At 46.0% G+C, this 15,785-nt stretch overlaps 2 protein-coding genes across 2 annotated transcripts; both read right to left on the reverse strand.

Moving 5' to 3' along the window:
- Positions 1-1,184: 1,184 nt before the first annotated feature.
- Positions 1,185-1,963, reverse strand: LOC144707650 (isocitrate lyase-like). Its single transcript, XM_078580874.1, has 2 exons — positions 1,553-1,963; positions 1,185-1,459 (listed from the first exon to the last, which is right to left on the reverse strand). The coding sequence occupies exons 1-2, from the start codon at positions 1,839-1,841 to the stop codon at positions 1,434-1,436; spliced, it is 315 nt and encodes a 104-aa protein (XP_078437000.1). The 5' UTR covers positions 1,842-1,963; the 3' UTR covers positions 1,185-1,433.
- Positions 1,964-1,985: 22 nt separating this feature from the next.
- LOC144707649 (isocitrate lyase-like) lies at positions 1,986-6,944 on the reverse strand. Its single transcript, XM_078580873.1, has 4 exons — positions 6,754-6,944; positions 4,677-5,045; positions 2,333-3,533; positions 1,986-2,246 (listed from the first exon to the last, which is right to left on the reverse strand). The coding sequence occupies exons 1-4, from the start codon at positions 6,781-6,783 to the stop codon at positions 2,179-2,181; spliced, it is 1,668 nt and encodes a 555-aa protein (XP_078436999.1). The 5' UTR covers positions 6,784-6,944; the 3' UTR covers positions 1,986-2,178.
- Between the last annotated feature and the right edge of the window lie 8,841 nt (positions 6,945-15,785).

Genomic DNA, 15,785 nt, shown 5'->3' on the forward strand with positions numbered 1-15,785 from the left:
TGGAGGTGGAGAATGTGCAGATTCCACCTAGTTCAGTTGAAGGTGGAGGATCAATTGATGAGGCTGCGGAAAATTCTTAGAGCATTGCTATTAGGCGGGCAAGGTGGGAGACAAGGCCGCCTGCACGTCTTGATGATCATGTGATTGTTGCTTTGTTTACAATGGAGGCCGAGTACATGGCGGCAACTGAAGCTGCTAAGGAGGCCTTGTGGTTGATGGGTTTGTTCAAAGAACTCGGCAGTTCTCAAGGTGGAGTTCCTCTATCATACAACAGTCAGAGTACCATTTGCTTGGCAAAGAATCAGGTCTATCATGCACGGTCAAAGGACATTGATGTGCGGCATCACAAGATCCAGGAGCTGCTGAATTCTGAGGAGATTATACTTCAAAAGGTGCACACAGAGGAGAATGTCGTGGATATGTTGATGAAGGTCGTCACAGTGGAGAAGTTCAAATATTGTTTGGAGTTGGTGCATGTGGCAGGTACCTTGATGGAGGTGGAGCACCTGCGACGTGAGAAAGCGACAAGAACACCTAGCGCGACTGGGGTGTTTGCCAAGGTGGAGTTTGTTGGGGTTTGTCAGCCCCCCCCACTACGGGAATGTGGAGAGGGAGGGGCTTGACTATTCAAGCCTCAATAAAGGAGGGGAATATGAAAAGGCTGAACTCTCCCCTCTTGTCTCGTTGTGGGGAAGATGAAAAGGCTGAACCCTTTCCTCTTGTCTCTTTGTGGGAAGATGAAAAGGCTTGTTTTGGGGAATATGAAAAGGCTCAAGGCTTTTCATATTCCAGACCTTTCACATTCCCTGAACATGTAAGTGGCCCTCTATAAATAGAGGGCAAACCTGTTCTCGATGGATATGCGTGTGAGTTTTCTGTTCATTCTTCTTGTCTCTTCCTCTCATTCTTCTTGTCTTCATCACTCCTTGGTGGTCACTCCCTTGGCTTGGGAGTTGAAGGAGTTGCTCTGCTGCACCACACGAGAAGCCAGTGCCCTGCACCGAGAGCCTTGGACATTGACGTCATGCCGGTGACGTAAAAAGCTTCTTGTTATCTGTCTCTATACGCCGACACATTTACCTCGTCCGAGTTGATTCCGCATTTGTACCGTAGCGTCTTGGGTCGTTGTTTTCTTCAACGAGTTTCAACACAACTTAAGCGAGACAACTTTCACACAAACCATACAAACAACACAAAAGATATAATTATTGAAACAAACCCAATTAAAGTAAAGTGGGCTAACAAAAAGGCCCCCGCATTGCAATCCAGTTTTATTCAATGCAGGAAAAAAGGAAAACCCCAAAGAAAATGAGAGATAAACCCATCCAACGCCACAAACTCCACAGCCTTCTTTATTGCACTGCTTCCCTGATTTGAACCGTCACTCTCACTCGCATCTTGGACTTGACGACCAAGGCCGACCCACCCTTCTCCTACTCAAACTGCTCCTCCGTCACACCTGCCAAAGGAAGAAAAAAACCCCAAAGCATCTTCAAAGAATCAGGCTTTCCCAGGAGGAGGAGAAGGAAAGAATCGTCCGTCCTTCGTCGACCTTTGGCAATGGCAGCGGTGGAGGTTATCCCGCCCTGCACAGTCTTCAGGAAACGGTCATTGTAATTCGCCCCAGACCACTTCTGGTGAGCAAGCGTCTCAATCCCATGGCGCCGCTCCTCGCGCTGAATCCCCTCCACATAAGCAAGCATCCCCCGCCTCGCAAAATCTGGCGCAAAGCTCCCCACCGCGAGCGCGTTAGCATGGAACCCCGCCAGCGTGATGAACTGCCAGCAAAACCCCAACTTCGCAGTCTCGGGGATGAACTCGGCCATGGCGCGGTCACTCATCCCGGCCTTGTCCCAGTTGAAGAAAGGAGAGAGGTTGTAAGAGAACTTGGTATGTGGACTTGGGAAGCCACATTAAAAGCTCATAGAGTTTTGACAGACTTGAGCGAGTCAACTTTCACAAAATTATACAAACAAAGTAAAAGATATAATTATTGAGGAGAACCCAATTAAAGTAAATGTGGGCAACAAAAAGGCCCCCACATTGCACTCCAGTTTTATTCAACGCAGACAGAAAAAGGAAAACCCCAAAGAAAATGAGAGATAAACCCGTCCAACTCCACAAACTACACAGCCTTCTTTATTGCACTGCTTCCCTTATATGAACCGTCTCGCTCACTCACATCTTGGACTTGACGACCAAGGCCGATCCACCCTTCTCCTCCTCAAACTGCTCTTCCGTCACACCTGCCAAAGAGAAAAAAAACATTAACCATATTCAAAGAATGAGGGTTTCCGATGAAGAGAGGAGGAAAGAATCGTCCGTCTTCTACCTTTGGCCATGGCAGCGGTGGAGGTTATCCCACCCTGCACAGTCCTCAGCAAGCGGTCATAGTAATTCGCCCCAGACCACTTCTGGTGAGCAAGCGTCTCAATCTCATGGCGCCGCTCCTCGCGCTGAATCCCCTCCACATAAGCAAGCATCCCCCGCCTCGCAAAATCTGGCGCAAAGCTCCCCACCGCGAGCGCGTTAGCATGGAACCCCGCCAGCGTGATGAACTGCCAGCAAAAACCCAACTTCGCAATCTCTGGGATGAACTCGGCCATGGCGCGGTCGCTCATCCCGGCCTTGTCCCAGTTGAAGGAAGGAGAGAGGTTGTAAGCGAGCATGGTGTGCGGGTGGCGGGCCTTAACGCCGGCGGAGAAGGCGCGGCACTCGGCGAGGTCCGGGCCGGAGGTCTCCATCCAGACGAGGTCGGCGTGGGGGGCGAAGGCGGAGGCGCGAGCCACGGCCGCGGCGACCGAGCCCTTGAAGCGGTAGAAGCCTTCGCGGGTGCGGGGGAGGTCCCAGTCGAAGAAGACGTCGGAGGCGCCGAACTTGGAGGCGATCTCCTTGGCGTGGTCGAGGGAGGAGGCGGAGGAGGAGGCGGCGAGGAAGGCGGGGACGGAGGAGAGGGGGAGGGAGGCGGAGACGGCCTCGGCGAAGGTCATGAGGCGGGCCTCGGCGAGCCAGGCGTCTTCCTGGGATTGGAGCTCGGCGGGGGGTAGAAGGCCGGCGTTGGAGGAGAGGAGGGCGGCGAGGGGGCGGCCGCGGACGGCGGGGTTGGTGGCGCCGAGGATGAAGGGGTGGTCGCGGGGGTCGATGTTGGTTTGGAGGAGGGTGGCGGCGACGGCGTCGGTGCGAGCGACGAGGAGGGTGTCGACGGCCATGATGTCGAACTGGAGGCGGGCGGCGACGAGGCGGGAGACGTGGTCGGCGGTGGAGATGAGGACTTTGCCGGCCATGTGGCCGCACTTCTTGGCGGAGGCGGACTGGTCTTCGATGTGGACGCCGGCGGCGCCGCGCTCGACGAAGAGCTTGCAGAGCTTGGCGGTGGCGGTGGCGCCGCCGAAGCCGGCGTCGCCGTCGGCGATGATGGGCCGGAGGAAGTCGACCGGGGGAGGCGCTGCGGCGCGCTGCTGGGGGGTCATGGCCGCGCGGGCCTCGCGCTGCTTCCTGTCGTGGAAGAGCTGGGCCATGAACAGGTGGTGCACCTGGAACGAGAGATCAAACAGTTTAACCGTTTACTTTTTCATGGGAAGATAGCGAACAGTTTAGCCTTCTTTTTAGATGCAATGTTTTCCATTGTGGACGATAGTTAATGTTTTTTGGGGAATGATAGAGGAAGATTTCTGGATTCGGGTGTAGTTTTATGTAATGATAGAAAGATGTGGCTTAAGAGAAGTAGAGTCAGGAAGATGAGAGATCAAACGGTTAAACCGTTTTTGCTTTTTTTCATCAGGAAGCGGACAGTTTACCACTTCTTTTTAGATGCAAGTTTTCCATGGTAGACGAAAGTTGACGTTTTTGGGGAATGTTAAAGGAAGACTTCTGGATTCGGGTGTAGTTTTCTGTAATGATAGAAGGATGTGGCTTAACAGAAGGTGGGTCAGGACGATGAGAGATCAAACGGTTGAACATTTTTTGTTTTCATAAGAGAGCGAACAGTTTACCACTTTTTTTTAGACGCAGGTTTTCCATGGTAGACGAAAGCTAACGTTTTTGGGGAATGATTGAGGAAGATTTCTGGATTCAGGTGTAGTTTCCGGTAATGATAGAAAGATGTGGGTTAAGAGAAGGTGGGTCAGGAAGATGAGAGGAGGTAATACTATCCTGAGACGAAAGAGCTGGTAAAACTAGGAAACGAGCATTGCAAATACGATACAAGTATGACCGAGTTGTAACGCATCACAATGGAAAAAGTATATAAATAAAAAATCTAAAAAAGCATGAAAACAAAAGTTTAGTACAAGAACAAGAAAAAACACAGTAAGTTATTCACGGATCTGTGGCGCATATCCTAGAACTAGTCCTTTAAGTGAGCAGAGAAAATCATTGGTTCACGAAAGAAGTATGTAAAGAACAGGAAAAAAACAGATTAGGGTTATGATACTTTGCGGAGACGAAATCGTATAACAAAGGACTATGTTAAACCTTTTCAGAACCTTTTCATAAGAAAAAATAGCTGGTAGAACGAAGGAAAGAGCATAGAAAAATCCCAAATCCGGACCAAATCCGAATCAGAATGTACTTAAATTCCAAAAGAAAAAAAGAATAAATTCAGAAACTAATAGGCTGATCTTTGCCAGATATCCCAGAACTAAGCCTTCAAGTGAGTAGAAGAAAGAATCGCTCACCTTGTTAGGAACGGTGTCGTAGGGGTAGTCAGCAAGGTCCGGGCCGGGCTCGTTGGTGGAGGTATGAGTAGAAGAGCACTGCCAGCCAGAGACATAAATAGAGTCGAGGTGGGGCGCCATGAGAATGGCCTGGACCGGGTCGAGCGCGCCGAAGGTGCGGGAGGCCGTGCCAGCGGCGGCGTGGGCTCGGAGGAGGCGCCACAGCTTGCGAGCCATCTGGTTCGATGGGTACGACACGGGCAGGGTGCCGCGCAGAGAGACGACGTCGCGGGCAGAGTAAGGGCGCTGCGTCAGGGCGAAGCGCTCTGTTCGCCACCAGGCCTCCACTTCCGCCACCTCCGCCTCGAACCGGGCCTCCTCCTCCAGAACCTGCCAGGGAACATGGAGGATGTTAGGATAGAGAGATGGATGAGAGAGATATGAAGGTTTCGGTGGAAAGAGGGAGATGAGTCTAAGAGATGATGAATTGGGTTAGGAGAAAGAGATGGAGGATAGATAGATATGGGTTTTGGTGGAGAAAGCAAGATGGGCATGAAGAGGAGTAATTGGGTTAGGAGACAGAGGTTATTGGGTTGAAAGAGAGAGGAGGAGAGATAAGGGTTTTGGTGGAGAAAGCAAGATGGGCATAGGAGAGGTGGAGTTGGGTTAGGAGAGAGGAGGAATTGGGTTAGGAGACAGAGGTTATTAGGTTAGTAGAGAGAGATGGTGGAGAGATGGATAAGGGTTTTGGTGGAGAAAGCAAGATGGGTCTAAGAGAGGAGGAATCGGGTAAGAAGACAGAGGTTATTGGGTTCAGAGAGAGAGATGACGGAGAGAGATATGAGGGTTTTTGGTGGAGACAGAAAGATGCATGGTAGGATCGAGCGGAAGGCAGGGAGAGGTCCTTAGATTGGGAGAGAGAGATGAAGGTTTGGTGGAGATAGTAAGATGGATCAAAGATAGGGGGAATTGAGATGCAGATGGACAGAGATTGAGATGTAGAGAGATGGAGGTCGAGATAGAGGCAAGATTAAAAAAATAAAAAATAGATGGATGGCTTGATGGAGCGACGGGTACAGAGAGATTATTGGGTTAGGAGAGAGAGATGAGGGTTTTCGTGGAAATACAATATGGATCAAAGATAGGAGGAATGGAGATGGGAAGGTAAAGAGATATAGCTCGAGAGAGATGAAGATAGAGATAAGAGGCATGCTAACGACAGAGTAGATGGATGTATGGATCGATGGACTGAAAAGTAGATAAAGGTAGATGGACTGTTCGTGGGCATATGATACGCTGAAGAAACTCAGGAGGTGTGGATAGAGAGAGAGAGATAGATCGGTAGATAAATAGAAAGGGAGAGAAATAGGCAGAGAGAGAGAGAAAGCAGTGAAGAGAAAGAGGGGATTTCGACCGATCTAACATGCAGAAAAATATTTATCTACAAAGAGAGAGAGGACAAGAAAGGGGAAAAGGGCTGAGACATTAAAGTATTAGAAATTAATGTAATATTCAAATGTCGAAAGAAGACGAAAATATGTATCATACGCCAGAGGCAACCAGTAATTGGAGAAGTAGATAGAGAGGGAGATGATAATCCTTTCTGCTAGAGAGACGTGTCTACGTGAAAGTTCAAAAAAAAGTCAGGAGAGAGAATTATATGATGCTTGAATCATATCACACGAAGACAAACAAGAAGATAGAGAGATTCCGAAAGAGAAATCGATTCATAAGTAAACATGTAGATATATGGCCCTGTAAACAGACAGAGAGATACATAGCAGAGTAGACTAGGTGAGAGGGAGAGGGAGAGAGAGAGAGAAATAAACATGTAGATATGTAGACTGATGGACCTGTTAATAGATAGTTAGAGAGATGCATGTCTACGTAGACAGGGGGAGAGGGAGAGAAAGAGAGATGGTAAGAGGGAGCAACAGAGAGGAGGGGGTGAAAGGGAGGGAGGGAGGGAAAGAGAGAGAGATAAAGAGAGATAGAGAGAGAAAAAAAGAGAGAGACAGAGGGAGACAGAGACACAGAAAGATAGAGAGGGAGGGAGAGTGAGAGAGGGAAAGAGGGAGGGAGAGAGAGAGAGAGAGACTGCAGATGGGACGGCGAGAGTGGGAGCCATGGAGCTTCTTCTCCTTAGGAGGAGCGACGATTCGATATCGAGATTGAAGCTGCCCGGAGACGTCCTTTGGTTCAGTGTTCCCCCTCTCTTTATATAGGAGGAGGTGGACAACCGACGCCTCGTCAGCGTTCGCCGATGGGTTTCAAGAAGATGAGAGAGAATTATCTCTTCTCTTCCAGTTCAGCAAATTAAGAGAACTGGCAATCCTCTCTGGATATTTGAGAATCTGACGGTCAAGATTGCATATCAACAGTTCCAAGGACGTGTCCAATGCCGATCGAACGGTCGCCACTTGTCCACCTTTCCCGACGCTTCTCCATGCAGGCCTGTTCGTGGCCTACGAGAAAATGGACGGTGCAATGTAAATTCTATCTGGAAAAAGCGTGAGTGATTGGAAGTTTATTTGTATTTTTATTGTGGAAGATTGGAAGATAATCAATGAAGGATTAACGTGGGCAAGTTGAAGAGGTTGCGAAATGACGGCAAATTTTGGATCATCTGAATTCTCGCGGAAAGCTGACGACAGAAAACTGTTGGTTGGGCGGTGGTTCAGATGATTCCTAACTATGCTGTTAAAAATTATCTCTCTCTCTCGTGCTCTCTCTATCTTTCTCTCTCTTGCTCTCTCTCCCTCTCTCCCTCTCTCTCTTGCTCCCTCTCTCTCCGGCTCTCCCGCTCAATCGTGCTCTCTCTCTCCGGCCCTTCCTCTCTCTTGTGCTCTCTCTCTCTCCCCCTCTCCCTCTCTCTTTTGCTCTCTCCCTCTCTCTCTTGCTGCCTCTCTCTCCCGCTCTCCCGCTCAATCGTGCTCTCTCTCTCCGGCTCTTCCTCTCTCTTGTGCTCTCTCTCTCTCCCCCTCTCCCTCTCTCTTTTGCTCTCTCTCTCCCGCTCTTCCTCTGTCTCTTGCTCTATCTCCCTCTCCGTCTCTCTCTTGCTCTCTCTCTCTCTTGTGCTCGTTCTCTCTCTCTCCTTCTCCCTCTCTCTCTTGCCCTCTCCCCCTCTCCGTCTCTCTCTTGCTCTCTCCCTCTCTCTTGCGCTCTCTCTCTCTCCTGCTCTTCCTCTCTCTCTTACCCCATCTCCCTCTCCGTCTCTCTCTTGCTCTCTCTCTCCCGCTCTCTCTTGTGCTCTCTCTCTCTCCCGCTCTCCCTCTCTCTTGTGATCTCTCTCTCCCGCTCTTCCTCTCTCTCTTACCCATCTCCCTCTCCGTTTCTCTCTTGCTCTCTCGCTCCCGCTCTCCCTCTCTCATGTGCTCTCTCTCTCTCCCCTCTCCCTCTCTCCCCTCTCCCTCTCTCTCTTGCCCTATCTCCCTCTCCGTCTCTCTCTATTTTTCTCTTTCCCGCTCTCCCTCTCTCTCTTGCCCTAATTCCCGCTCCGTTTCTCTTTCTCTATCCGTCTCTCTGTCTCTCTCTATTTCTCTCTATCCCTCCCCGTCTTGCTCTATCTCCCACTCCATCTCTCTTTCTCTCTCCGTCAGTCTGCCTTCGTCTCTCTGTCTCTCTCTATCTCTCTCCCTCTCCCTCGCTCTGTCTCTCTATACTTCTCTCTGTCTAGCCCTATCGCATGCTCTCTCTCTCTCGTTCGCTCTCTCTCTTTCTCTATTGCTCTTTCTCAATCGTTTGTTCTCTACCAATCTCGCTTGCTCTCTCTCTCTTTTTCTTGCTTGCTCTCTCTCTCTCCCCCTCTCTCTCGCTCTTTCTCTCCCTCTCTCTCCCTCCCTCTCTCGCTCTTTCATTCCCTCTTTCTCTCGCTTTTTCTCTCCCTTTCCCTCCTTCTCCCTCTTTCTCGCTCTTTCTTTCCCTCTCTCCCCCTCCTTCTCTCGCTCTTTCTTTCCTTCTCTCCCTCTCTCTCTCGCTCTTTCTCTCCCTTTCTCTCCCTCTCTCTCAAACACACTCTCTTTCTCTCTCTTTCTCTCTCTCGCACTCTCGTACTCTCTCTCTCTCCTCTCTCTCTCGCTCTTTCTTTTCTCGCTCTCTCTCTCCCTCTCTCTCTATCTTCTATATCACTATGTCTCTCTATCATTCTTCCTCCCTATGTCACTCTATCTCTATCTATGACTCTCTTTTTGTCTCTACGGTGGAGTTCCCTAGGTAGCATTACGTACCAAGGTCATGGGCTTCTCTTTTGTGCATATCTAATTATCTGTTTATTTGTCTTATTGTTTCTCCATCTGCCTGCCCTATCCTTTCTTATCTCTCCCTCTCAAAAATAGACAAGAATGATTACGTGGGAAGGCATGGGACTGTCGGTCTCTCCATAATTTTCTTCACTGTCTACTATCCTTCTCTCCTTATTATGGTGTAACTTTTAAGCATAAGTTCATGAAGACATGGGCTCAGGCATGGGCCTATAACCACTTTCAAATAAAATATTTTTAACAGAGAAAAGAACACACTTAAATAATACTTGAATGACTTGCAGAATTGTGATCTTCAATTTCTTTTTACACCCCTTTTATTGCAATGAATTTTTCAGTCACTTTATATGCTGCCATTTATGATTGACTGAAGTAAACTGAGCGGACAATGGGATAAATTTTTTAAATGCTTTCTTGTATGCAATGGAAAAATATTTATGTGTACATGAGATTCAAATGTACAGCATAAATGGTGGAACATGGATGGAGATAACAATGAGAATGTCTTGTTCTACTGAACGCAAGTGACCTTTGGTCCACTTCTCTTTCCTTTATTGGTCTTTTACCCCTGTTATTATACATTCAATTAAATCTTTCTACTTGAAATATTATAGTGAAGACTTTAAAAAATGATATTAAGGTAAATCTTGAGGCACATTACGTCTACATTAGTTATTGTGTCTCGCAATTCTACAAATGAGTCAAATTGTTTGAGCACTAGGCATTGCATTGATTGGTGATACCTTTCTATATCATATGCTTAATGATTTCATGTAAACTTTTAACTTTTTATTTGATGTCTCTTTAAACTTATCAATGCGTATAATATGTTATGTTGCTTCACTCAACAATATAAACACACTTAAAAGTATTGCATTCCAAGGAATTAGCACAATTAATATTTTATTATTATTTTAAGTTGTATGAGTTTGGGCTTAAAACTACCCATTAACTTGTTCCACGACTTAATTATAAAAAAAAATATCAATGTAAGCAGAAGATATAGTTATATGAACAGAGACCAAAAGTTATAAGCCATACAATGTTGAGAGTGTAACACCCAAGAAGGAATAGAAATAAGGGATTTTTTCATGTAAGGGATACTTTTATGTAAGTGAACTTTATGATTTTGATATTTTATAATGAAGGTCATTTTAATAAAAAAATTATTAATTAAAGAAGATACGAAAAGACATGGAGTGTTCCTTTATGATAAAACTATTAGGTATAGCTTTAACTGTTTTTAATATTAGTGGGTTTTATTTATTTATTTTGTTTTATACTTGATGGTGGTTATATTTTTACAATGTTACTGAATCATATAAATATTATTTCGTAATAAAGCTGTATATATCAAATCATGGAAGATAAAATTTGTAATATATTTGTGATATACTGGTTGTTTTTCTATCTGATAATAATGTGACAAATTATAATTTTTTTACCAATGGGCCATATAAACTGGTACTCTGAAGAGAATCGTAGAGGTTTTCCTTTTTCCCCTCTTTTCTTGTCTTATATTTATTCACAATAAATAAATCAAATTGATTCCCAAAAATTACTCATTTGCCATAGGATTTTTCTATGGGAACCCTTTCTGTTTTGCTGCTTAAACAAAAATCAATAGCTCTCAAAAGCCTTCTCTAAATTAGTATTTTTACTCAAAAATAAGTGAACTTACCTGATTGATATTTGGATTCCCAGCCATACTATAAAAATATATAAATACCTTAAAACTAGGGCATCCATGATAATGAATTATTTTTTAAAAGTGATGCAGGATGATAGGTGGTGCAGGATGATGGGACTGACCGGGTAGAGCAGGCTAGCTTGACTAGGGTAGGAAAAATCAGACCACAATTCACACAATCGAATTCAAAGATTTAAGTCTGGTGTAAATTTTGATGGTGCAGCCCTTTCCTCGATCAAGGGCGAGAGTACTCTCTTTCAAACAGCGTGGTTAAACAACCGACAATTTCAATAAATTGAACAGTTGATCATGAGAAGATTCAAAAATGCCTAATCAACTAATCACGGGAAGATTCAAAAGCCTGATCAACTAATCCGCCGGTGGTGGAAAAATAATCGAGGAACACTAGAGGAAGAACACCGACAGCAAAGAGGGTAGAATTACCTCGATAGTAGAGCAGTGCGTCATGGCGATGCGGGTAATTCTTGACGCGTCGTTGGCAGGGGCGAGTGACGTGCGCTTTGGCAGGGTGTCGTGGATCCAACTACCTAGTCAATTTGCAAGGGGTCAAGGGGGGAGTCGCCCCCCTGCGGGCTTCAGGGCAGCACCTCGGAACCTAAATGGTATATGGGGTGTGCACTTGTAGAACAAGACTCTGAAGTCCTTGGATACTGAATGCAGAGGCCATGTGGGCAGGCGACCACTTGGGTGGACGGCCGTGTGGACAGGCAGCCACGTGGGCGAGCACCCGCATGGGCGGGCGGCCGCTTCGGCGAGCGGCCGCTTGGGCGGGCGGTCGCTTGGGCGGGCGGCCGCTTGGGCAGGCAGGCACGTAGGCGGGTGTCCGCGTGGATAGGCGTTCGCGTGGGCGGGTGGTCGCATGGGCGGGTGGTTTCTTGGGCAGGCAACCGTGTGGGCGGACGGCTGCATGGGCAGGCGACCGTGCATGTAGCATGCGCGGGCTGGCAGTTGTGCGTGCAGCAGGCGCGGGCAGTCAGTAGTGCGTGCAGGCGTAGGAGGACAGGTGGTCTTCTCTTGACGGCGACGGCGGCGGCTCAGACAGGAGACGACTAGGGCAAACTTCCTTTTAGAAGAAGAAACTTCAATTCCAATAGAAATTCACTAAGTCTTTCTTACGACATTGGCCTATGTATAGGCCTTGGAGGAAAGAGATAATAAGATAACCATAAATTTGAAAACCTAATAGTAATCTACGTTGGTGATGTATCAACGTGTCACATCAAAGGACGGTTCCAAAGTTGGCGTTGGTGACGTGTCATTACGCGAGATGTCTCGTGAGAAGGTGAAGGCATGTCTGGTACTGGTGCGTTGTCGTGGTTGCCATCAAAAAAAATATACGCCCAAGTATGTTATGCTATCCCTCAGGAATGACTAACTCAAATATTCATTCCTAAAGTTGATTTTTTATGAATTCAAATTCCTAAAGTTGATTTTTAATGTGAAATTACATGAGCAAAAGATGATTATAAATCAACCTGATGGAAATATATGTGCCCGGAAAGCAAATCACACATTCCACATCTCGTTCCATGTTCATTAATAGAACATATTCATTATAGTGCACGTGTGATGCGTATAATGAAGTCCATGAATACATGATCGGACTTAGTGAATTATGATGAGATTCTAATACGGAGATCACTTGTCTTGAAGCATGTGTTCTAAACATTCATATTCGAAGGATATGCGAGAAGGACATCGAAGTATCCGGATAGAATAGTACAATCTAGCCTCACTCATATGATGAGTATGGCCGGTCCCGTAGCCATTAGTGTGGCGACACTAAGGATAGATAGTGGGTGCTCTTTCGTAGAAAGAGTTCACTGAATTGATCTGTGCGAATCCCTGAATGGTATTATACCGAACTGTCAATCAGGTTTATTCAGGTCACGGTTGTGTAAGTGGTCCTTTGACCTGAGACACCAAAGACGTCTTGTGGACAGACGGTTGTACTTTGGTGATGGCCAACGAGTCTCTAATCATGGGATTCTAAATGGTCTTAGTTCGGGTGCATCAAGAAGTTCACGAAGGCGATTGAGTGGTCAAGATGGGATCGTCCACCCTCGATATAAGAAGTGACAGCTCAAGGACAACAATGCAATGAAGTCCGTGGTCAAGGCAATGAAATATCAGAGAAGAATTCTCCGATGATTTCTGAATGCATCAGTACTAACTCGAATGACCGATTAGGGTTTGAGAGTTAACCATACCCTAAGTCGTCCAAGGAGCATCAAGTGGATGAGGGATTATACATACATGGTATTTGATGATGAACACGGTCCATGAGTGAGTCGATATACACTCCTTTGTATCTTCTAGGACACGAGGAGTAGCTTGGCACCCTACGTGTCGGAGTCTCGACCAATCGATTGGGTTAGGTCTATCCGACATTAATTAATCTATATGATGATATAGTTAATTAATTTGGAAGGCCAATAAAGGTTATTGGGCCCTTGGAGTCGTTAACTAGATTGATACATGGGCCTAGAGGGTCACACGCAAATGGTCTTTTGGACGTTGGAAGATATAGTTAAGTTTTGGGGGTTTTTATGAAAAATACCCACTTAGTATAAATAGGGGAAGGCCCTGAACAAAATTCACCTAAGCCAGAATTGTTCAGGGTCCTTTCCCCTCCTTCTCCCTTCTCCCAACACCCCCTCTCCCTCCCCGATGTGATCAGGACGACGTAATGACGCCGACGAAGAAAGAACGAGGCTCGTCAACAAGGAGGAGATCCAACGTGCCGAGGATCGCGTGGATACGTCTAGAGGCTGCACATGTGAGCAGCTCGACTCGGCTCACCCCGGGATCCAAGAAAGCATGGATGCAATCCGTCGAAAGGTACATATTTTAATGTTCTTGTTGATGTCGTTCGATTCGCAAAAGTCTTCCGCTGTGCATTGTTTTGTTCTGTTCATCCAGATCTAGGCCTCTAGAACCCAACACAACCCTCACTGACACACTTTTGAATATTTGTTAGGAATACAATATAATATGATAATAAATATTTTTTAAAAAGTCTGAAATACCTTTTTAATTGGGACACAATCTTTTCATTTATTCTTAGTAAACTAAAATAAATCATATTCTTGTTTTTCAAGTAAACTTTTATTGACTAAAGTTAACTTTCCTGAATTTCCTTTCATCCCGTTGTGTTACTTCATCTCTATCTGGGGGCTTCTCTAGATTTATAAGTGTCCTCTATCATTCATCAGGTCCATCCAGCCCATTAGATAGAGAAGGAATAAAATGGGAGAATTCATGACAAATGACTGGCCAAAATATTGTGCCTGACTCATTTTTTCTTTACCTTCATCAAATGTCCCTCTTCTATCCATAAGTTTGAATCGTTATAGTCAAGTTGGATAGGACAAATGAAGATGATGATATGTTGGGTTATGGATGATGAATGGATGTTTGGAAAACTCTTTTCTATGTAGAGGAAGCTGAAGCTACTGAAAATTGACCTCTGACCATGGAAACATAGTGTTTCTTGTGGGGAATTTATTCATCATAGAGTCCTTTCAAGCTGTTCGCGTGCATGTATCCACAAAACCACCAGATCGTTGCATCTTCTCTTCTGCTCCTACTCTTCTTGAAGATCTTGATATTCTCGCCAACTTCAATGAAATCAGTGGAGAGTGACTCTGATAAGGAAGGTATCACATAAATTGAGTGCCCTCCTTATTTCTACTTATTTGAAACTTTTCCTAAAAGCCCTTGTGAATAAAGTATTTCTTTCGATGTCCTTTAGTCTTGTATGTGTGACCTAAGCCCACATATCTATACAGTCAAATAACTTTAAAGGCCCAATAATATTTATTTATCAACTTTGTCTTTCCATCCTTCCCATTGCCTTTCATCCATTTTGGTTATCCCTAATTCATAAGCCGTCATCCTACATCCGTCTGTTACCGTTCGTTGTTCGCTTCAACTTTTACTACTTCCAGGGCAAGAAATCAGCTAAGTAGTGGAGAGTAATGGCGGAAGATCGCCGATTAGTGTTCGGCCGTCCCAATACCGACATTGGATTATGATATCGGGATGGATGCTGAATCGGATATCGGAAATCACAATTCCGATATCTGTTTTTACCTTTATCCGGATATCGGATAACGCCATCGGATATCGGTTGCTACAGTACCGATATCCGATATCGTTATCCGTCTTGATGTCGTCATCTGCCTCAGTCTCTCGGGAAGGATGATATTGGATATCGGAGTTGGATATCGGATTTCGATACCCAACATGGAATGCGTATAAAAATACATTTATTTGTTGAAGCTGTCATCGTGCAGTGGTTTGGAGAGAATTTTCTAAACATGTTATCAGCTCTATTTACTTCTTGCCTCCGAATCCTATTCACCCAAATTGGAAGAAAACAAAATTTTTGGGTTAGGTAACGCCACGTCCGGGACGTGACGCCCTGGACGTGACGCAACAGATGATAAAACATGACAGACGGTGACGTGACGAAACTTTTGTCACGTCATCATCCCGTCACGCGTCCCAGCATATGCAAAAAAACCGTCATTTTTCCGTCACCGTCCCTCCATAGGGCGTCCGCTCACGTCCCCGTCACCGTCACCAGGACTTCTTTGCAAAATGCCAGGAAATCAAAATGGCCACGTCACGTGGCGAAATCTCAGCCATTGGAAATATTAAAAATAATGAGTTTTATGTGTATTTCTATCCGTCTTAACTTTTTAAAAATTCCGTGACGGCCATCATCCGTGACTGCCATTCCATCACGTCACACATCTTGAGGACCCCGCCATCCATCACCGTTACCATCATGGACCCCTAAAACCATCACCATCACCATCACATTTCTGCCACGGTGACGCGTGACGCGACGGATGACGCGTGCCGTTCCTAATTTTTGGGTTATCCTAATCCGTCATCCGTCTGTTACCGTTGGACGTTCTATTTAACTTTGGGTTAATATCACGGTTCAGCCCAAACTTTTTCGAAAACTCGAGTTATAGCCCTAACTTTTTTTTCGCCACGGCACAGCCCAAACTCCCTATTTGGTCCGCCGCCGTAGCCCGGCTGTGACATGGAATCGACGTGGCTGCCAGGTGGGTTTCAGGCGGAGTCCACCTAGGTGGAATCCACCTGGCAGCCACGTGGATTCCACGTCATAACGGGATTTGAAGA

Source organism: Wolffia australiana, chromosome 9, assembly GCF_029677425.1.
Source record: "Wolffia australiana isolate 7733 chromosome 9, ASM2967742v1".
In the NCBI taxonomy this organism is placed as follows: Eukaryota; Viridiplantae; Streptophyta; class Magnoliopsida; order Alismatales; family Araceae; genus Wolffia; species Wolffia australiana.